Consider the following 22,284-nt stretch of genomic DNA (forward strand, 5'->3'; position numbering starts at 1 on the left):
CAATATCCATAATGGTAGGACAGACGAACATTAACACTTAAACTTGTAAAACGTCAGAATTTAATAAGCATAATATTAATTTATTAAGTTTAAAACAAATTTTGTACAAATTTGTTGCAAAATTGCTTAAATAGGATACTAATGATATATTTAAATTTTTAGAACCATTTTACTTTCAAAAAAATTGTACATTATTGTTCTAAGAATTATTGTTTCAATTAGATGAATAGGATAATTAAATAATCCAAATATTTGTTGCCAAAATAGTTAAAAAACAGCATGTTTTAAATGGACTTTCTGGTAACGCTTGTTGCTGCTACGCTAGCCATGGACATAATAATCCTTGGTATTGTTGTTATTACAATCGATTTGTTATTACTTGGATGTTGCGCCAGATTTTCATGTACTCTGGTAAAGTGATGTTTGAAGCTGGCTAAAATAAAGATACCTCCTTCCATCCCTTTTCAACCATCCCCTTCCCCACCTCTGGATGAACGAACTGCCTAATAAATGAGGTCCATATTTGGAATCTAAGTTGAAGAGAAATGTTTCCCTGTCACTATATCCACGTATATCCTATATCCATTGTTATTAGTTAACCCTGAACTGTTGATGACTGAAAGTGAAAGTTTGAAGATAATTATCAGATGTAGATACAAACTCATAACATACATATTATCCACACAGGGAGGAGGGAGGGAGGGGACATTAGCTTTTTAATAAATCTATGACCCTTTCTCCCTCAAGTGATGATGGTGAAATGAAGGTATATTAATTTATTGTCCGGTGTCCTATCTAGGAAGGAATGGGACTTTGGGCTACAAAATTACACTGGTACCGAAAGTTTTGTAGCCATTTATCCCATTCGTTGGATTAAAACCTTGGGTACTTTTAAATTAATTTTGAATGGTAAATTCAAATCTATTAGTGTCCAAAGTTTTAACCAAGAATTTTAATCTACAGAAGGGGTGATATTGTTTTTCATAATTAGGTATTTATATTTGTTTATCGTCCATTGTCTTATCCCATAAGATGCCCGTTTCCTATCCCTTGATCCCTGCTTGCAGACCCTAACCCATAACATACCTATTATTCACCTTAAATTTAATACATATATCAAGAATATATAGAATGATATAGCGTGTTTCTTTCTGTTTGTAAGATCTTAATTATCAAATAAAGCTACTCATAGCATTTAACCTCTGGGATGTTATCAAACTATGAACCTAATAGCATATAAACACTGGACTATTGGTACATATTTTTAAGAAGCTTAGTATTCGTCTTAATTAGATGCAAACCAAATTTTCGGGTTAGGGGAAAGATTCTTATCGGGGCGAAGATTCTAAAGGCTAAGGGCGCATCCATTCTTATTCTTTAAAGTTTGTAACGGTACATTTGTATATGAATAATGTGAAAGGTCCTGCTGTTTTGTTTTGATTAACGTGTGTCAAGAATCTGTATGTATAACAGCGCAGTATTAGTCCTACAGCCGGCAGACAACCAACCCGTTGATTGCACTCACAAATTTCAAATCTTACTATTTTCTCTCTTTTAATAGACAATGGTCGATAAAATAATCTACCTCTATTTTCTGAGTTTTTTAGCTTGTAAAGATTGGAGGAGGGGGGAGAGTTTTGTAGATTATTTTATCTGCAATTATTCTCTCCCTTCCTGCCAATTCCATTATGTTTATATTAAAGAATCATTATGTCTAAATTTTGCCTTGCTTAATGGTTTTCTAAACTTGTACATTTTTGAATATTTAAATAATTTATTTCTTAAAGATGATACTTTTAAAAAGAGAGATTTTATATAAGCAAAGTTTTTCAACATTTATTGTACATGACAGAGTGTAAGTGCCTCAATTAAAACCAATAGTTTTTATCTGATTCGCTTTTTGAATGTTGTCAACCTTGTTTTAAAAAATTTAAAATTGAAGACAGAAAACTTAAATTATAATCTTTGAGGGTGGGAGAGGACATTGTACCGTTTATTTTACTAGTACCCAAAGTTTTACAAATATAATATCTTATTTGTTGGAGGAATAAGTTTGAGTACTCATTATTGACTGGCTAAACTAGCAATGTCCAAACTTTTCCACCAACAATTCTAATCTACAGAAGGAGAAAGTTTGTTTATCTTAATTACAATTGGAATTTACATGAATTTATCATCCATTGTCTTATCTCTTGTTTGCTTTTAAGTGGAGTGCGATAGATAAATATCTATCTGGAGAATCGTTTTAACCTTTTGATTAAGTCAAAGATATATAGCAAGAATGGTTTTATAATAACAAGGACAATTAGGTCCAAATCAAAACAAAGCTACTAAAAAAATCAGTAAAGCAGATATTTTGATTGATTAAATACACATTTTTAAATCTTACAAACAAGATAGTACATGGTTGTATATTTCTTGTTAATAGTATAGGGTAGCCGCGGTACTTAAAATAATAAAAAAAAACTTTTATGGTAAGGGATAAGACAATGGCCGATAAATTGATGTACATCCCCAATGATAATGCACAAAACTAGCCTTCTGTAGATTAAAATTAGTGGTTCAAACGTTTGGACACTCAAATTCAGGAACCAACCAATCTAAATTCAAAAAGTCTTAAAGGTTGTTAAACCAACGAATAGGAAACCGTTATTAATAGGAAACCGTTATTAAGACTTTGGGGACTAATGTAATAAACAGCCCAATGTCCCCTCCCTCCCTAGGTAACTTCGACTTTGTTCTAATCTTTAAGATTGATCGCAACGCTATTTTCAATAATACAATTTTAATGTCATCCTCGAAGATAAACATTTTTATTATAAGCAGAGAGTAATATTTAAAAGAACTGTTATTTTCAATAAAAAGTGTTAAATAAATAAAAAAAGATATTTAAGATTGACGTTTTTCTGAACCGATTAAGTTCTCCGTTTTAGCTTCGCACTGGTTCCGGGAGGTTTTGATGTTTTTATTTTATTTTTAGATTTAAGAACCCCTTCTAGTACAAAGTCACTATTTAGATGCAAGGGTCAGAGCAACAAGATCCTTTAAAAATGAGGGAGAACTTATCATCTAAAACTTTATACAAATAAGTTTGTTATATAAATCAATTTTATTTACGGATGACAATTATAGCATGCTAGTCAAATCCCATCCAAAAGGCATCTGATATTTTGTCAAGATAATTTGTAATTCTTTAAAAGTCCTACTCTTTGAAATATGATTCTTTGTGTTGTTGAATAGGATTAACCCGTTATTTGAACTAAGTTCAATAAGATTAGAAAAGAACCATAATATTAAATCATACAAAATTTATAAATATAGTTTTATAGAAGAAAAACAAATTGCCTTCAAAAACTAAAGATTTCTTATAGTTTTTTGGTTGATAACAATTAAAGCAGTCTAAATAATTGTTAAATTTAGTGGCAGTTTTGTTTTTCTTACAAATAGAATATGAGGTAGAGAACAACGAAATTAATCTTTCCTCTAAAGTTTGTCTTAAAATTTGATTAATAATAGTTATTTATTTCATCGTATTATAAACCGCTTTCCGCGGATATAGATTGTACAATTATAAGATTAAAACTAGTTTTTTTAGCCCGGAGATGCCGAAGGCACGGGCTAAAAAAACTGGTTTTAATCTTATGATTGTACATTTCTATATTCGTAGAAAGCTGGATATAATACGATGATAGACATAGTTTTTTCGTATGGATGAGAACCAGTTCCTATCCACCGGATTCGAATGAATACGAGAAAAAGTGTTAAAATTGTTAAAATGTGTCTAATGAATAAACTCTTAGTTTCCAGGGAGGAAGGGAGGGGACAATGGATCGAATATTCATATTTTAGGAGTCTCAGACTTTGGGGACTGGCTTAAAGGGAATGTGCATGAATTTAGCAGTTTCTGACTGACTTTGGGGACTAAAATATGAATGACGTCACGAGAAATCATGCAACATGACGGGGCATTCTTATGCTAACTAGCGCAATAATAAAAATGTAAACAATAAACAAACAGACAGAAAATTTTTACTTTAATTGTTTTAAAATCATAATGAAAAAATAATTTTGGAATATTTGTTTGCAGTTATGATTAAAGAAATTATTGTATTTATTTTTTTAAAATTAATAATTAGATATCTTTCATTAATCAAATTTAAAATAAATGAGTTATAAAGTAGCTACGCTAATAGAATATATTTTATTTTATAATATTTGTATCCTTTTATATATAGAAATACGTTTTTTGTATGTTGATATAGTTCTCCATTTTAGAGGGCATTACATTACAAGATTAAATTTAGTCTAGTGATGATTTTATAAAAATTTTAAAAGCGAAGCTTTTTATAATTTAAGGGTCGGTCTGTCCGTACGTCTGTCCATTACGGTTAGCTCATTTTGTTAAATTAAACAGATTAGAATTGTCCTATCAATTTCAAACTTTACATGATGATTTCTATAACAATTAGGTATGACTTGGAAAACGAAGCAACTCTATAAGAATCTTTAATATTTTTCAGATGAAATCTTGTATAAAATGCAAACAAGCAGAAAATGTGATACTGCCTAGGTTTCCAGGAGAACAACAAAATGGTTACGGTATATATACATTTTTTATCAAAACAAAGTTGACAAAGTTGCCCCACAGGATGGCCCGTTGGGTTAGAGCCTCCCGCAGGGGCTATAAATAGGAAAAAAGCTACTGTGTAAAATACGAAGAATCGCCCCATATGGTGCGATGTTACGAAAGGGACTAAATCCAAAAGTAATTCCAGTTATGGTTTTTAAAAGCGAAGCTTTCTATAATTAGGGTCGGTCCGTACGTCCGTCCGTCCGAGATAGATAGCTTTTATTCGTTAATTTAGGCATGTTAGAATTGTCCTATCGATTTCAAACTTTGCATGATGATTCCTGTAGTAGTAAGGTACGATTTAGAAAGCGTAGCAACTCTATAACCATTACCAAAATGTCCGTACGTCCATTTTAAACATGTTGATTTTTCTACTTTTTTAACCACAAATTTTTATGTGATCTAATTATCTGTTTGATCTGATTTTTGGTATATTGATTCCTGGAACAACAAAGAACAATATTATAAGCAAAGCAACTCTATAATCAAGTCCTAAAAGTGTAAGTATGTCCATAAACATTATGCTGTATCAAGCAGTTTATCAACAAAATTACAATTTTGCTTCGAATCTTATACTTCTATATTCTGATTATTCAGTTCAGACACTATACAAGTGTTAATGTCCGTTTGTCCTACCGTTTCAGTGCTTCGCTTTTATGGATGTTGTCATCCTTGTTTAACTAGGTAGCAGTAGGTAATAATTTCATTGGTATTTATATTAGTTCCGAATTAATATTTTTGCCTTTCAGTTAAGCCTATAAACACTATAAAAAATATTTATTTCAGATGACTAACAAAGAGAAAATTAGCTTTCCTGAAAGAAGATGTTATTGATATGGTGCGAACGTGCAAGAAAGAATTTAAGTTACATCACGGAGGGTATCTGCAGCGTGTAGGGGTGGTCTGTAGTTTGACATTTACATAATTTTATTTTTTTAAGCGAAGCTTTTCTATGATTACGGTCGGTCCGTCCGTACGTCCGTCTGTACCTCAGTCACAGAGAGTTAGCTCTTTTCGTTAATTTAAACAGGTTAGAATTGTCCTATCAATTCCAAACTTTGCATGATGATTCCTGTAATAGTTAGGTACAATTTAGAAAGCGTAGCAACCCTACAATCAATACCAGAATGTCCGTACATCCATTTGAAACATGTCGATTTTTAACTTTTTTGATAACTAATTATCCGATTCTTCAGATTTTTTGAAAACTGATTCCTATTATACAATGTTATAAGCAAAGCATCTCTGTAAACAAGTCCTAAAAATTTAAGTATGTCCTTAAACAGTATTATCTATTTATGCAGTTTTGCAACAAATTTACTTACAATATTGTTTGTACTGAAGCATTAATATTCTGCTAATTCAGTTCTGACAATCTACAAGTGTTAATATTCGTTTGTCCTTCCATTTCAGAGCTTCGCTTTAATGAATGTTGTGATCCTTGTTTAATTTTATTTAAAAGGGGGTCATTTAGAAGTTTATTTTACTTTTATCAATTTGTTTTATCTGATACTTTCCAAAATATGTTTTATTAATACTTTATCAATAAAAAGTAAATTTTTTGTAACTAGACCAAATATAATTAAGAATTAGAACCATAAATCTAAATACAAAACTAAAAATATCCTTGAGACATTCTATTCTGCAACCTTTTTTATTCATAAACATTTTTAATCAAGTTATTTTGTTTATACCTAGTGTGTGTAACTGTGTACGTCTTAAACTGACAATTTTTTTAGATTTTAAAAAGTTAATCTAATTGATTTTATTTTTATTTATTATTTTGTTGTAATTAAATCAGGGTAGCCCCTTTCGTGACAACATCCCTTAAGGGGAGTTTCTTTGTATTTTCACAGTAGCTTTTCTCCTATTTCCAGCCCTAAGCAATTTTGAAAATACGACGAATCGCCCCTTAAGGGGTGTTGCCACGAATGGGACTATACCCATAAATCATTTTTGATTCAATTGTTTTATATTTACCTAACAATTCTATTGTGATATGATATATACATATATGTATTATTTAAGTAGATTTTGTTGTTATTTTAATAATTTTTAATACAATTGTTTTAACTGATTCTTGTTTATTATTTACTAGCGGCTACACCACTAGAAGCCTCTAGGGGCACTGGTAGGAGGAGGAAAAGTCGACCTCATCCCATTTTAAAATTGAGTTTCAAAGAAGTAAAAAAATATATTTTTTGGGGGGAGGGGATGAAGAAACCCTCTCCAAAAATAGTTTAAAACCTCCCCACTGTAAAGGAGAACAATATTGGTTCAGGGGTTAGCGAGATCCTTCGGGACAGACAAAAAACGCTTACTACTTTATATAATAGGATTACGATTTAGAAACAATAAAAACTCAATTGTTACTAGAAAATCCGTACGTCCATTTATAACATGCTCATACACATATAATAGTAAGCTGCGCTAATATCCAATAAAAAGTAGTAAGTTTTGTTTATTTATAGCTTAAGAATTTGGTTACCGATCCGATTAAGTTCTACATTTTAGGGAAGATGCATAAAGGTCCTGAAATCCTTTTAGACTGTTTTTATCATTAAAATCTTAAGATGGTTTTATGCTATTTTTCTACGCTAAATTCTAAAACTAATATTCTTTAGTAAATGAATTGCTACCAAGTTCTTTATCTTGATAATCAGAGGCTATTAGTAAAGTAGAATTTGGGGGATGGTGCATTTTGAATTAAAATTAATTAAAAAATGAATAAATTTCCAATAAAAGTTGCACTATCAGAAATACTCGTTTTATCTGGAATTATCTGGTTTTTCAACCTTAAAGTGTCACAACTATAAAATTGAATTAATTGCCCATTGTCCCCTCCCTTCCTCCCTGCTTAGTTTCAGTGAACTATTGTTATCAGGGAGGGAGGGGACATTGGACTGTAAATTACACCTTTTCTCATTCGTATGTTTATAACATTGGAGGCTTATTAAATCTTGATTCATCATCATCGCCATTTATATCTTTTTTTTCCAGAGCATAGGCCACGCACAATGGTTTTCCATTTATCTTTGATTTGGGCCTCAGTAGAGGCATCACTGTAAGATGATAGATTCTTATCTCTCAGTTCCTCCAGGAATTCCCTCCTCCAGGTTGCTTTTGGTCTACCTGGTTTCCTCTTTCCCGTGAAGGGGTTCCAAGTCAAGGCTTGATTGGTTAAATCATCATGCCCTTTCTTGATTGATAGGTACATACTAGGAGTATTTTTAACCATTAACTAATCTACAGATTGGGTAATTTTGCGTATCATAATTGGGGATGTGCATCAAATTATCGTCCATCATCTTATCCCTTGAGATCCCTGGAAAAATTGTGAACTATTGTTATAGAGCATGACATAAGGATTTTAGCCGTATATAAGCTTTTGAGCACAATCTACTCAGCCACGGAAAAATAGGATAAGAAATGTTAGTGAAAAAAGGACAATAATTTTATAAGATTCACCTTATACGTGGTAAGTTTATTTTATAAAGCAAATCAAATGAAAAATTAAGTATAACAGATAGACATAATGCTCAATTGTCACAAGAATCTTCAAAAGTAATTTAAGCAGTCAATCTTGAATAGCAGCCTAGAAAATTACATACCTGACAGACAGACAAACATTTAGAATTGTACCTTTGCTACTAAAAATTGCACTTTTCATAGTGTCTTCTAAAAAAGAATAATTAAAACGTCATGGAAAATCTTTTTTATATTTCATTGGCCTATTCCTTTATCCCAAATTTTGAGATTTGTGCCAGTTTAATTGCAGGTTTAATAATTTTTTCTTTACTATTTATTTACAGTTATCAAATTTTATTATAATTATTAACAGTCTAGTAAGCTAAAACATTCAATGATATAAAAGTAACAGATTCTTTTTCTGTGTGTGTTCGCCAACAACTCAACCGATATTGTTAACCTTTTCAATGATGATTATTGTATATTCAAGAAAGGTTCGTGCCTATTTTGGGGAGGGTACATCCACATTACAAGCCCCCCCCCCCCAATTTTTTTATTTTTAAGACTTCCAGAATGAAAAAAGAAATATGAATCGTGTTAATGTCAAAAAAGACGTTAAAAGATGGTATTTGCCTGATAAGCTAAGCCGTTTACAAGATCTTAAGTGTTGCCTACCTTTCTAGATTCTGGCTTCACCTCCTCATCCTTCTCCAGATCCTCCTTGGCCTCAATCTCACTGTCACTAGAGTCATCGACCTCAACCTAAAAATAAAGATAATAGTTATCAACTCGTTTCATTCATTAGAAAAAACATTGTCAATTTAAGGGATAAAACAATGGACGATAAATGGTTTTAAATACCCCCAATGATGATAATCAAAATTAACAATTATGTAGAGTGAAACTATTAAATGAAAAACTTGTACAATGCTAGTTTGAACCATCCAATTAAGATATGATAAAAATACCCAAAGTTTTTAAGCCAACTAATATATGAAATTCCTTATGAATCTTATAGTTTAAATTCCAATGTACCCTTACTCCCTGGAAAAGTTTAACTAACCAATTCTTTGATATCTTAAAATGGAACAATTTTCCCGACCTAAATCCCCTACTTGTAGAAAAGCTTCGCTTTTAATAAAATAAATTTAAGAAGGGTAACTAAATATTATTAACTGTGGAAGCTTACCACAAAATCCTTATCTTATAATCACTTATATAAAGTTATTCAATAGCTGCCAAATATGAAATAAGTATTTAGAGTGTTTATTTCATTCTGCCAAAGTTATTTGCTATTAGTTGAGACCAGGAATCTAAAGGGATAAGACCAGGGACAGGATATGACAATGGTCGATACATTGATGTACCTCCCTAATGATGATACACAAAATTACCTTTTCTTTTGATTGAAAATAGTGGTTGAAAGATTTGAACACTCAACTTAATAAAACAACTAATCAAAATTTACTGAAGTTTTCAAAGTTGTTAAGACAAAGAATAAGAAAAGGTTATTTTAAAACTTTGGGGACTAGTGTAATAAACAGCCGATTTTTCTATTATGCAAGATTTAATGTAAGAAAGTAAAAACACTGCGTACTACTAAACAAATAAATATATTATCAAGTATTGATTGAAAATTTGAAAAGGATTTTCTACGCCTGTCAAATATAAAGATGAAGTAGGCCATTTTAAATCTTTATCTCTCTCTCATTCTTTTATCTCTCTTTCCCCTCTCTTTCCCCTCTCTTTCTCTTGCTATCTTTAACTCTCCCTAACTTTCATTTTTTTATTTTATTACAATTAAATTTTTCTTCATGAAAGATTTTAGATCTTTTGATTTTTAAGTTATTAAAGTTAAGTTTAGCAAATGGATCGACAGACAAACGGTTAATGTTGAGAAGCTGTGCTAAGAAAGTCTACAGTATGCTGTCAATTTTTGCAGGGTGAAAATAAACATTTCAAATGTGGGTAAGACTAAGATTAAGTTTTAATTATAACAAATCAAACATTATGGACGATAAAGTTTTTTTATTTTATTTTTCCCTTAAGAAAGTCTGTTGAATAATGACAATAAAGTCTGTGATGCATTTTTCACAGTTTTTTTTTTTTGTAAATTAAATCTATTAAATCGACGATATGGTTCTAAATACCACAAAAATTAGAAAAATTTAAGGGTCCCCAAAGTTTTATTTACATAACTTAAATACTTTGGGTATCTTAAGTAAATCTTGTTTGGTTTGCTTAAACCAGTAGTGTTTGAACTTTTACATCAATAATTTAAATCTACAGAAGGGGCAATTTTGTTTAGCATAAAGGGGATGAACATCATTTTATCACCCGTTGTCTTATCCCTTACTTCGTCGATTTAAAAGGGTAATTTTTTTACAAAATTTGAATTATTACAAAAAACCATCTGTCTACTTCTCTAAATCACTTTACAACCGCACACACAAACACTCCCACACACACACACATACACACACAAGCACACACACACTCACACACACCCACTCACACACACACACACAAACACACACACACACACACAAACACATACACACACACACACACACACACACACACACACACACACACACACACACACACACACACACAAACACTCACACATACACAAAGATAACAATAAGCTAGTGTTTAAAATCAATAAATAAATAATTATTAATTATAACTTTGTTCATTAAATTTATCTGAAATGAAGTAGCCATATGTGGAAGTGTAAAAGTAATAGCTTACTTCTTGGTTGTATATATATGTGTATTAGAGTTAATAATAGATAATTAATTTTCCTATGGTATTATTTCGAATCTTAACGTCCCTGCTTTTTCATTTCATGTTTCTTATGCTTTCTAATATTAATAATTGGGTCATTTCTGTTCATTTTCCCCTTATTTTAAGTCTTTTTCAAAAAAAAATTTATGATAAAACTCTAAAAAGAAGGGGCAATACATGACTAATCCTCTAAATAGTGATCTTTTCTCATTCTCTATTGTTTATCTTTCTATTATAAAATCTATTTATCTTGAACCCAAGGTCAACTGAATCAAAAGAAGATTTGGAAAGGACAGTCACTCATAAGTTTAGTCTTAGTTAAAAGTAAACCTGTGGAAATAGGACAATGGGCGATAAATGATCTCCACCCTCCTTCCAAACTCTTGTATTGCATTTTTCCTTTGAAAAATTGGGGGAGGGGGCATAATAGTATCTTGAAATTTTACATCACCTAAAGATTTTTGGATAAGAAATCTTTCTATATTTTCAAAATTAAAAATGTTTTTTTATTTAAAAGGAAAATCATTGAAAGTGTATTCTATACTAGCGGCTACGCCCCTAGAGGCCTCTAGTGGCACTTTAAATGTTTTTTTTACATGTAAAAAATTTTTGATTTCTCTAGGGAGGGTGGTGGTACCCTCCCCCAAAATAGTTGTAAACCTTCCCGGGACATATGAGAATCTACCCTGTTAAGGAGAACCCGATCGGTTCAGCGGTTAGCGAGATTCTTCGGTACAAACACACAAACATCTTGTTACTTTATTATAAGGATAATCATATAAAAGTATTTGTCATTTGAAGGCTATTTATGAATTACATTTTTTTCGTATCATCTTTATTTGCTCAATATGTGCTTTTTGAGATAATTTAAATTTTTGATGAATTCTCTCTCGTCCATTTAAAACGATATTAAAAAGAATTTTTATTATATGTGAAGTTTTTAGGCTATTTTATTTTCTACATAAAGGCTTGAAATGGTTTTAAGCTCTTTTTAAAGCCCCTCTCTGAACCTTCGAATTCATAGTCCATCAATGCTAAGGGTGTAGCCGCTAATGTAAAAGGACAATAGACTGTTGTACAGAAACTTTAGAAATGGATGTGAAGGTATGAAGTAGCTTCGCTACTAAACAGGACAAAGTGTTAAAAAGTAAATTTTAATGTTGATAATTGATATGCAAGAAGGGATTATTAAGGAATATGGATAAACTTTTTTTCCAATAAAAAGTAACAATTCCGAATCATTAATACATTACAATTTTGTTAAAGTCTATATGAAGTAAAATATTAAAAAATCATTTAATAATGATTAATTTCCTGTATGGACTCGAAACCGATTAATATCCGCTGGATTAGAAACAGTTCTCAGCCATACTAACAAATCGTGTATAACATAACAACAGACAATTTTCCACGAATATTAAAATAAAAACCACAAATAATACCAGCTTTGTTAGCCCTGAAAGACCGGGTTTAATCTTAGAATTTTTCATTTTAATATCCGCGGAAAGTTGTTTATAATACGATGCGATAAGTAGAATGTTTCTTCAAGTGCCTAATCCCTGATAATTATATTGTTAGATAATATTAACTGTTTGCAACTAAAGGATTAGGATCAAATATCATTTCTTTATAAGCAAAGCTTTTCTATAACTCAGGATCTAAAAGGAAAAGACAATGGCTGATAAATTGATGTACATCCCCAATGATGATAGACAAATTATTCCTTCTGTAGATTACAAGTTGTGGTTTAAACATTTGGACACTCAATTTAATGATTCAAGAAATCAAAATTCACTAAAAGTCCCCAAAGTTGTTGAGGCAACGAATAAGAAAACGTTATTATAAAACTTTGGAGACTAGTGTCAAAAATCCTAAATTTGGTTTGCAAAGATATATGAACAAAGGCAAAAGTTGGTTATTTCTTAATTTGTGAGCTTCGATTTTCTAGAAGTCGTCATTCTTGTTTGAATAAAAAAACATTACCGTTCCAAATTAAAACTATTAAATACATGTACATACAGGGTGGGGCAAATAAGACCGGACAAATTCTAACTTCTAAACAAATGAACATAAAATCGTCAATTTTAAAGATTTTATTGAATTTTAAAAACTGGCAAGCAAAATAGGTACATGACTATTAGATTATTCAATAAAATCGCCGCCAGCCTTAATTACCGCCTCTACCCGCCTCCTCAACCGCCGGCAGGTCCAGGTCAAAATGTACCTGTCCAAGCTGGCGTAGTTCTCCTTGATTGTGGCAATGAGGGAGGTCTTTGTGGTATGGGCACGTCTATTGGTGCATGCTTTAAAGTAGCCCTAGGCCCAAAAGTCCATTGAATTAAGATCGGGCTGCTGGGAGGCCACATTTCCTTAGGAACTTGAGTAACCGCAGGATCCAAATTCGCCCAACTTTCAAGCTACCCTTAGACACGGAGGCTCTTATTTGGACCACAGTTAAGCTAGAACGACGTTCTTTACCTTTTTAGAAATGGCATAAAGTTTCAGCTAGGGTTGTCAGCGCAACCCATAGTCTAAAATGAGTTTTAAAGTTCAATATGGGTCCCTAAAGTCAAGAACCGAGAAATTTTTACGGTTTTTGACGTTTTTTACATCTCAAAATCTGCCCCGTTTCACTTTGCTGGAGTACTACGGCCAAGCCATTTCAGATAAAGAGCTCTAGTCTTTTCTAGTGTCTTACTTATGTATCTAACAGTATCCCCAGCAATTTGCATAACTCTACCTCACCTACAGATGGGCTGAGGTCAAATTTAGTGGGCCCTGTCGAGAATCCAGATTAAACCGCCGGCACATTTGGAATCTGCCTTGTTGAACATAAGCGCGGCTAGCTCGTTGTACACGTCCATCTCCGTCCAAAGATTTTTTTTGCTAAAAGGCTATTACCTAAGCTTTTTATAGTGTGGTTATACGTCCTGATTGGTCAAGTAGTTTTGGTGCTATGGCCGTTTAAAGTTTGTCCGGTCTTATTTGCCCCACCCTGTATATTTAAATATTTCATATTATTAAACTTCATTTGATTTCTTTTTAATAAAAAAGCATTACAAAATGTCTGTTTTTTTAGCTTCAAAAGACAGAAATTTGAATATACATATGTATATTATTCCGTGTGTAATTGTGAGAAAAATTTGGACTTTTTTATGATCCAAAATATCTAAACTTTTATTCTTTCTTCTTGTTTTTATACTTAATAATTAAAGCTTATACCCCCCCCCTTCCAGTTCAAGTTCAAGGCAAATTTTGTTAGAGGCATTGTCAATAAATCAATGAATATAACTTCAAGTAAATTTAATCATGTTTAAAATCCATAATATCAGCAATAAATCTACAGACTTTTATAGTAATTTAAAGTCGAGCATTGGTAGACAGAAGAACCAGGGATCGGAAGCCGCACGTAAGCCGCGTGTAAGCCTCAGTGAAATCGTCATTTTATCACTATAAAATTTAGCTGGATGTATAAAACTGTCTCTTTAGTAGACAATCCTTCTTTCAAAAATTTATTTTTCTGCTCACAAGCAGGTTTAAAACTGAGGCTTATGCGCGGCTGAGGCGCGGCTTCCGAACCCTGAGAAGAACACACTTGACTATACATTAGCTGCGCTACTAATATAATCAATTTATAATCAAATTATATGCTTCAATTACCATTATTCGACTGGTTAATGTCTTTTTTAATTATTTATTTTTCTTTTGATATTTTTATATATTTTTTTAATGTGAAATATTTTAACTGTAAATTAATTGGTATAATATACCCTCTTCTAAAATAAGCTTGGGATTATTATTAATTTTCAGAGATAGGCTGTTTATTACACTAGTCCCAAAAGTTTTATAATAACATTTTCTTATTCGTTGACTTTGATTTTGATTGGTTGGTTAATTAAGTTGAGTGTTCCAACGGTCCAACCACTAATTGTGATCTACATTTTTTGCATTATCATTAGGGATTTAAATCAATTTATCGGCCATTGTCTTATCCCTTTAGATCCCTGATTAATTTTAGACTTAACAAGAACAATTATACCATAAAAGCGCAAGAATATTAAGCAAACCAACTTTTCGATATAACAGAACAGTGAACTGTACTACAGAAATAATACAGAAAATATTCAGACAAAATAAGAAAACAGAGCATGCGACTGTGTACATTTGTGTGCTGTATAACCGTTGTTTACCAACGTACGTACAAGAACGTAACTATAAAGTAGCTTCGCCACTAAAAAGCAGCCCACGTTTGCGTCCTTGTCTTCAATTTAGATATGCCTTTTATGGTATTTGATGAAGATACAAAAAGGTATAAAATTTAAAAGGAATTGTTGTTCATACAACCAATTTACTTTTATGTACTTTACATTTGTCTAGATTTTATATTAACAAGGTTGATTTAATCCATTAAATGTGAGAAAAAAGAAAGAAGTGAATGACCTAATAATAGCTTTTATAAACATACGAAAACAAAGCTCCAATATGATAGATGCGAAGCTGCAAGCATCCCTATATAAAAGGAACAGGGTGTCAAATTATGTGTCTGTATCTTAAGATTTCGCCAACCACTGGACCGATTTGGTTTTCCATTGAAGTAGAGCTTTATATGTTTGTCCAGGGAAGATTTATGCCTATGTTTTTTACTTATCTTCTTAAAACTAAAATTGAGTGGGACTTATCTCAAGTGCCCCTAGAGGTCTCTAGTAGCCGCTATTGTATCAAACATTAGTAAACTCTTTATGTGTCTATACTCCATAAAAAGATGGTAAAGTAATACACTTTTCTGACAAGAAATAGATTCATATAAAAATGTTGATATCCCCCAGGGCTGTTAAAAAAAAAATCAGGGATCTAGGTATAAGACAATATTCAGAAAATTAATTTACATTCAAGACTGCGAAATTACCTCTTCGGTAGATTAAAATCATTGGTGAAAAAATATTGGACATTGCTAGTTTGTACCAATCAATTAATTTTTGAGCCAACAAAGAAGGTTTATAAGCAAAGTAGAAATTCTTTAGCTACGTCACCATTTGTACGTACGCTCTTTTTTAATATCTTGTGTATATGAAATGAACATATACTTTGAAGCCTAATACTCCAGCTTTTTTTCAAGACAGATTAAGCTTTACCTTCATGGATATTCTAATTCTTGTTTTTGAAAGGCCTAGGGCAAAACCAAATTATCAATACACTCTAAATATATGTCTTAGCTGACTACATAGTTTTCATTTCGGTATTTTAAAATCTGATTAGCATCTTTGTGATAAATGATTAGTATTTTAGAATTAACTAGTGGCTGCATGCCTAGCCTCAAGGGACTCTATTTTAGGAAAAGGATAAAGTAGTCTAAAACCATTCAAAGACTTAATTTTTTTCAAAAATCCAGGACCTTTGCAAAGTCGAAGACTTTTGAAGTTGATAACTTGGGCGGTTCTAAAATCCTAACTAACAAACAAACAAAAAACTTACTATTTCATATAAGATTTTACAAAATGGAATGCTACAGCCTTACCAAACATTATATAATGAATAAGGCCAAAAGTTTTAAAAAGCATTTGAGCCATCCTCTAAATTGAGCATTACAGACAACCAACCCTTTTTGCGCAATTTTTTATTCTTCTTCATTTCGTAATTGTACATACTTAGACACTGAGATTTTCTCGCAAACTCACTATAATTTTCGCTTGCCTAGTATACCACCAAATGGTAACATTTTTTAGAATATTAAAAAAATCTATTTGTACAACATAAATGTAAAAAAAGAAAAAGGTATGACAGACGTCAATAACCTAATTATCTAGCTCATCTGGAAATTTGTCTCAGCTGCGAAGTTATTCTACAATTGGTAAATGACTGTCCGTAATGCACCTTCCCATAACATGACACTGTAATATTCAGTATGTTTCTATCAATCTGATGTAACTATTATGTTTATATGTACCGTAAATAAAAAAAAATATAAACAAATCACTAAAAAAATGTAGTTATGCTCGAAAGGGTTAAAAGTAAATCTAAGAGTTTAGTTTAATATCATGCCTCTAGATGAAAATTTTTTTTTTAATATTAATATTGAACTTTATCAAAAATGGTTCTTTCCTTGATTTTCCTTTTTTAATTTACATATCTTTTATATTTAGTAAGTTTAATTTTTTACGCTTTTATTAAAATATCTTTTTGACCAAAGACAGAGAATGAAATTATTAAATAAATTTTTATATTAATTTAGATGGATACGATCATTATTAACTAGATGAAATGCTGTTATTTTCGGTTATATATATGTAAGGACGTTGTCCCATGATCGATTTTCGGAAACTTTGGCTGTTTAGTTAGTCTTCAGACAACCGGTTAAGCGTAATATTCTATCAATCAACATTAACAAAAAGTTTACAATTTACCCAAAGTACATAGGTATACTGTCGGTGAATGAAAATCAAATTTTAAAGCCGTAAATATGAGTTTGGCCTTTGACATTGTCATTCAAACTATCTTTCTTCAAAGTACTTATGACAGAGCTAGACATTATCTGCGGGATGTGTAATCTTAAAAATATTCCCTCTTCATTCATGACTAGCGACTACACCCCTTGAGGGATGGGGAATTCAACCCCCCCACCCCATCCCCTTTAGTTTAAAAAAGAAAAAAATTTCGACCAAGGGTTCATATTTTGTTTTGGACGATTTCTTTTAATAGTTATAAACCTTCCAGCTACACTTAAAGAAGAACAATATCGGTTCAGCAATGAGCGATATCCTTTGGAACACACAGACAGACAGACACAGATCCTGATACTTTTATAAAGAATTTAAATAAAACTTTCTTAAAAGTCATTATTACTATAGAAGATAGATCATTCTATGTGTTACATTAATTATTAGATTGTCACTATATGGTAGCTACAGGTTACTAGTAGCATTGCTTCATTTACTGCATATTAGTTCTTACAAAAATTATGCCACTTGAAGTTACCCAGAGATAACACATGGATAATAAACAAAATTACCCTAACTGAAGTTAAAATTAATGGTTGAAAAATTTTGACATTGCTAGTTTGTTGTACATCCAAATGAAGATTTATTAAAAGGCCCCAAAGTTTTTAAGATAGCTGATAAGAGAAAGACAAAAACTTTGGGAAACTAGTAATAGTGTCTAACTTTTTATCTTTGTGACGTAACAAAAATCGAAGGATGAGAGGGGAGGTGGGAAAGGAAACCCCTAAAAAAGAGATGGATTTTTGTTACGTCACAAAGATAAAAAGTTAGACACTATTACTAGGTTCAAACTTTAGTTACCAGTATAATCATATCAATCCGTGAGCTAAACTTATATGTACATAAAAATATTTATGTTTTTTTCTTTCTGTAATTCAAAAAATACATGGATATAGGGATTTAATGTCAACTATAAGGTATTTTTTATAGAATTAGGGAGGGAGGAGACATTTGGCTGTAAATCATACTGGTAACCAAAGTAATATTAACACATTCGCCTGGAAATCTTTTACTTAGACATGATTTGATGATTTAATACTTTTCAAACACTATTATTATTTTACATAAGGGGACGGGATAATTTTGTTTAAAATCATTGGAGATGTACATAAGTTTATTGTCCATTGTCTTATCCCTTAAGATCCCTGTCATAGAATAAGAATTTGCATTATTTATACTTTTTCCCCATGGCCCCTGAATGTCTGAATGAGTCTTTATGGTTGACATTATACCTAACAAGAAGTTATATTAGTCAGGGGTCTCATGGGATAAGACAATCAACATTCCCAATGATGATAATAGTTATTTCTCGCATCGTATTATAAACAGCTTTCCGCGGACATAGAATGTACAATTATAAGATTAAAACCAGTTTTTTAATCTTTTCAATTATGTTTTAATCTTATGATTGTACATTTTTATATTCGTAGAAAGCTGGATATAATACGATGCTAACAATAGTTTTTTCGTATGGATGAGAACCGGTTTCTATCCACCGGATTCGAATGAATACGAGAATAGTTATTTCTCGTATCGTATTATAAACGGCTTTCCGCGGATATAGAATGTACAATTATAAGATTAAAACTAGTTTTTTTAGCCCCGTGGTGCCGATAAAATATCTAGGTCGATGTGCTTAAATTGAACATAAGGACTTTTTGGTAATGATTATAGAGTTTTTAGGCGGTATAAATATTACCTACCTGTTACAGGAATCATTGTTAAAAGTTTTAAATCTATATAACGATTCTAATTATTATTGTCCACAGCCAAAAGTTTAAACGCACATAAAAAAGAGCTGTTTTAGATTATCAACCTCCCCCCCCCCCCTCATTTTTTCAGACATAGCACTAGAATCTTGGAGCGCAGCCTATAGTAAGGAAAAGAGGAACAAAAATTGTATCTATTGATTTTCATGTTAGTTGTGTCCTTGTACTTTTAAGATAAGGGGGTTTGGGATAGCCATCTTTTTCAAAGATACACCAAAATGTATTATGCGATGACAGACAATCAGTAGACCGAGTATCTACGCATGTTTTAAAGTACGAGAGCACATAACCACTAAAGTAATGCTTCTAAGGGTTTACTTTTACTAGGTTTAAAAAATATCTGTTTAACATTTTAGTAAACAATATACCTTTAAAATACATTTATAAATCTCTAGTAAGCCCTTGTATACAAAATCGGAACATAAATTGACCATTCATCGTATTATATATACAAAAGTAGCTGCGCCCCAAGACTTTAGGAGCATTGAGCAGAGATTATTGATTATCCAGGATTTATTGAGGTATCAAAGATATCCAATAATATAAAGCAACAAGTTTTTTTGTCTGAAGCTAAATATCTCGGAAATTGCTGGTCGGAATTTGTTGTACTTTTCAGGAAAGCTTTATCATTGTCTTAGGGTGTTTTTAGGCTATTTTCCTGACCTCTCACGTCCTCCCCTAGAGGCTAAGCAAAACGACATTTAAATTTTTTTTTCTTGTAAAATCTATAGAAAAAGTTAAGGTTTGCTAGGGTCGCAGCCACAAATAGTTTGACAAAAATTAATGATTTATATAAAACATAGAATTAGACTCGATAACAAATAAATGTTGAGAAATGCTCAGAGCAATAAAAGCCAATATATTGCTACTTCAAAAATGATCAGTTTTTAAATTTAGAAGACAAATTTTTTAGTACTATTCTAACGGTAACTTTTAAATAAATTTGTTGCAAACAAAACTTCTTGAAAACAGGATACTGTTTAAGGGCTTAATTATATTTCTTGGTTATAGAGAAGCTTTGCTTAAAACATTGTACTTTATTGTTCTATTAATCATTTCCAAAAGGAGAGCTTTACATGTTTAACAGCAAATTTAAAATCATCAGGTGACCAAAAACTAATGTCATCAATGTTAAGTCTATTACTGATAGAAAGAAGGTATGCTTTTAAAAGGAGGAACCACGGGGCATTTCGGTTTTTGCAATCAATAATTTTCCTAATCCAAGAAAACTTAAAACTTTGCCAGGACGATAAAATGTCAGGGAAGTTAAGGCCACCTCTCTTAATTGGTAGTTTGGCATCCTTCAAAGCCATTTTGGGTCGTTTATTTTTACCCCATATAAAACTGACTAGAGAAGATTCAAGGTTCTTTATTTCAGTAGCAGTAATGGAAGGGATAGTAGCAGCAACATTAGTCAATTTTGAAAGACCAAGGGATTTAACCACAACCAATCTGCCCATTGGGGAAATTAGTCTAAACTCCCATGCATCCAACTCATTCATTATGTCCTTAATTTTCAAGGAATAGTTTTCCTTGCGATTGTTGTTACAATTGTCAAATTGTATGCCTAGCAGTTTGAAAGAGGTGACCCAGGTAATATTAAGTTCAGGACACAAACTATGGATTTCAGGGATAAAGGGACCACCAATGTAAGTACAGCAAGTTTTATTAAGGTTAATCTCAAGTCCAGAAATTTTAAAAAAAGCTTGTAATACAGATATTGATTGTCGAAGAGAATTGGCACAATAATTAAGGTATACATTTATGTCATCTGCATATGACAGGCTAGGAATACTAACACCGAGAATAGAGAAAGGAAGGATATTTTGATCGTTGCGGATTCTAATGTTTAGAATTTCCACACACAGAATAAAAAGCAGGGGAGACAAAGGATCACCCTGCCTACAGCCCCGAGCCACCCTAAATTGCTCAGAGATATGACCTCCATTAACCGTAACAGCATAAAAATCTTTAAGAATTGAATTTACCATGAAAATAAACTTATCCCCAAAGTTAAAAAACCTGAGGGTCTTCTCAATATACTTGAATGAAATGGTGTCAAACGCTTTCTTGAAGTCAATCTGCAATATAATACCCGGCTTGGAAAATTTGTTGGCTAAATCAATGACATCATAGTTACACCTTAGGTTTTCATTTATGCTGCGACCAGGAATAAATCCGGTCTGTGATGGATCAATAAGGAAATCAACTGCTGTAATAATTCTATTGGTTAGAATAGAGCTAATTAGCTTATAGAAGACACAAAGCAATGTAAGGGGACGCCAATTTGCAAGGTCATCCTTATTCTTATCCCCTTTAGGTAGAAGGCTAACAATACCTACCCGATGTAACCTAGATATATTTCCAGTTGATTCAAAATGTTTAATTGCGAAAAAAACTATCGGCCGTAGCTCAGGCCAAAATTTCTCATAAAATCTATAAGAAATACCCGAAATACCAGGGGCGCCATCCTTTTTAGCTTTCAAAAGGGCAAGATCAAGCTCAGAAATATCAATTGGACGGTCAAGATTGCATCTAATATCAGGCGGAAGTTTGGTAATAAGATCTGGATTACCACCCCCCTTGTCCCTTAGAAAATCCTCAATGGTAACGTTATTTAAAAGGTCATCCTTATTTTCATACAGATTCTTGTAAAAATTGTGAATAGCATCACCAATATCTTTAGGGTGGGTTAAATATGATGTGCTATTATTTACAACTTTCTTAATCATTCTTAATTCTATTAATCATTATTACAAAAATCAGATGAAAAGGATAATTAAATCATATAAAAAAATTTTATCAAAAAAGTAAAAAATCAGCATGTTTTAAATGGACGTACGGATATTCTGGTAACGAGTATAAAGTTGCTAAGCTATAAATCGTACCTTATATTACAGTAATCGACATGCAAAGTTTAAAATTGATAGGACAATTTTGCTATGCCTGAATTAAGGATAAAAGCTTTCTGTTACATACGGTTAGACCTACGCGTTGACGCTTTTATTAATTATAGAAAAGCTTCACTTTTAAAAAGGTTGTTATAGAATATTATTTAAGTATTAGAAAATATTTTTTAAAACCCAGCAAAACTTTTGTTTAATCATTGATTAGCTTTGTATCTGAGACAAAA

At 31.7% G+C, this 22,284-nt stretch overlaps 2 protein-coding genes across 2 annotated transcripts in view; one reads left to right on the plus strand and one right to left on the minus strand.

Annotated features, from left to right (window-relative positions):
* LOC145322649 (uncharacterized) overlaps positions 1-22,284 on the minus strand; it is a 124,658-nt gene that overhangs the window by 79,762 nt on the left and 22,612 nt on the right. The window contains exon 3 of the mRNA XM_080164824.1: positions 8,774-8,860. Within this exon, the coding sequence (XP_080020950.1) occupies positions 8,774-8,860 (87 nt within the window). The remainder of the gene's footprint in view (positions 1-8,773; positions 8,861-22,284) is intronic.
* The window catches only part of LOC145322650 (protein maelstrom homolog), a 209,714-nt gene that overhangs the window by 8,805 nt on the left and 178,625 nt on the right, over positions 1-22,284 (plus strand). The gene's annotated exons all lie outside the window — the stretch shown is intronic.

The sequence above is a fragment of the Acartia tonsa genome, chromosome 6, assembly GCF_053477335.1.
Source record: "Acartia tonsa isolate MP-2025a chromosome 6, ASM5347733v1, whole genome shotgun sequence".
NCBI lineage: Eukaryota > Metazoa > Arthropoda > Copepoda > Calanoida > Acartiidae > Acartia > Acartia tonsa.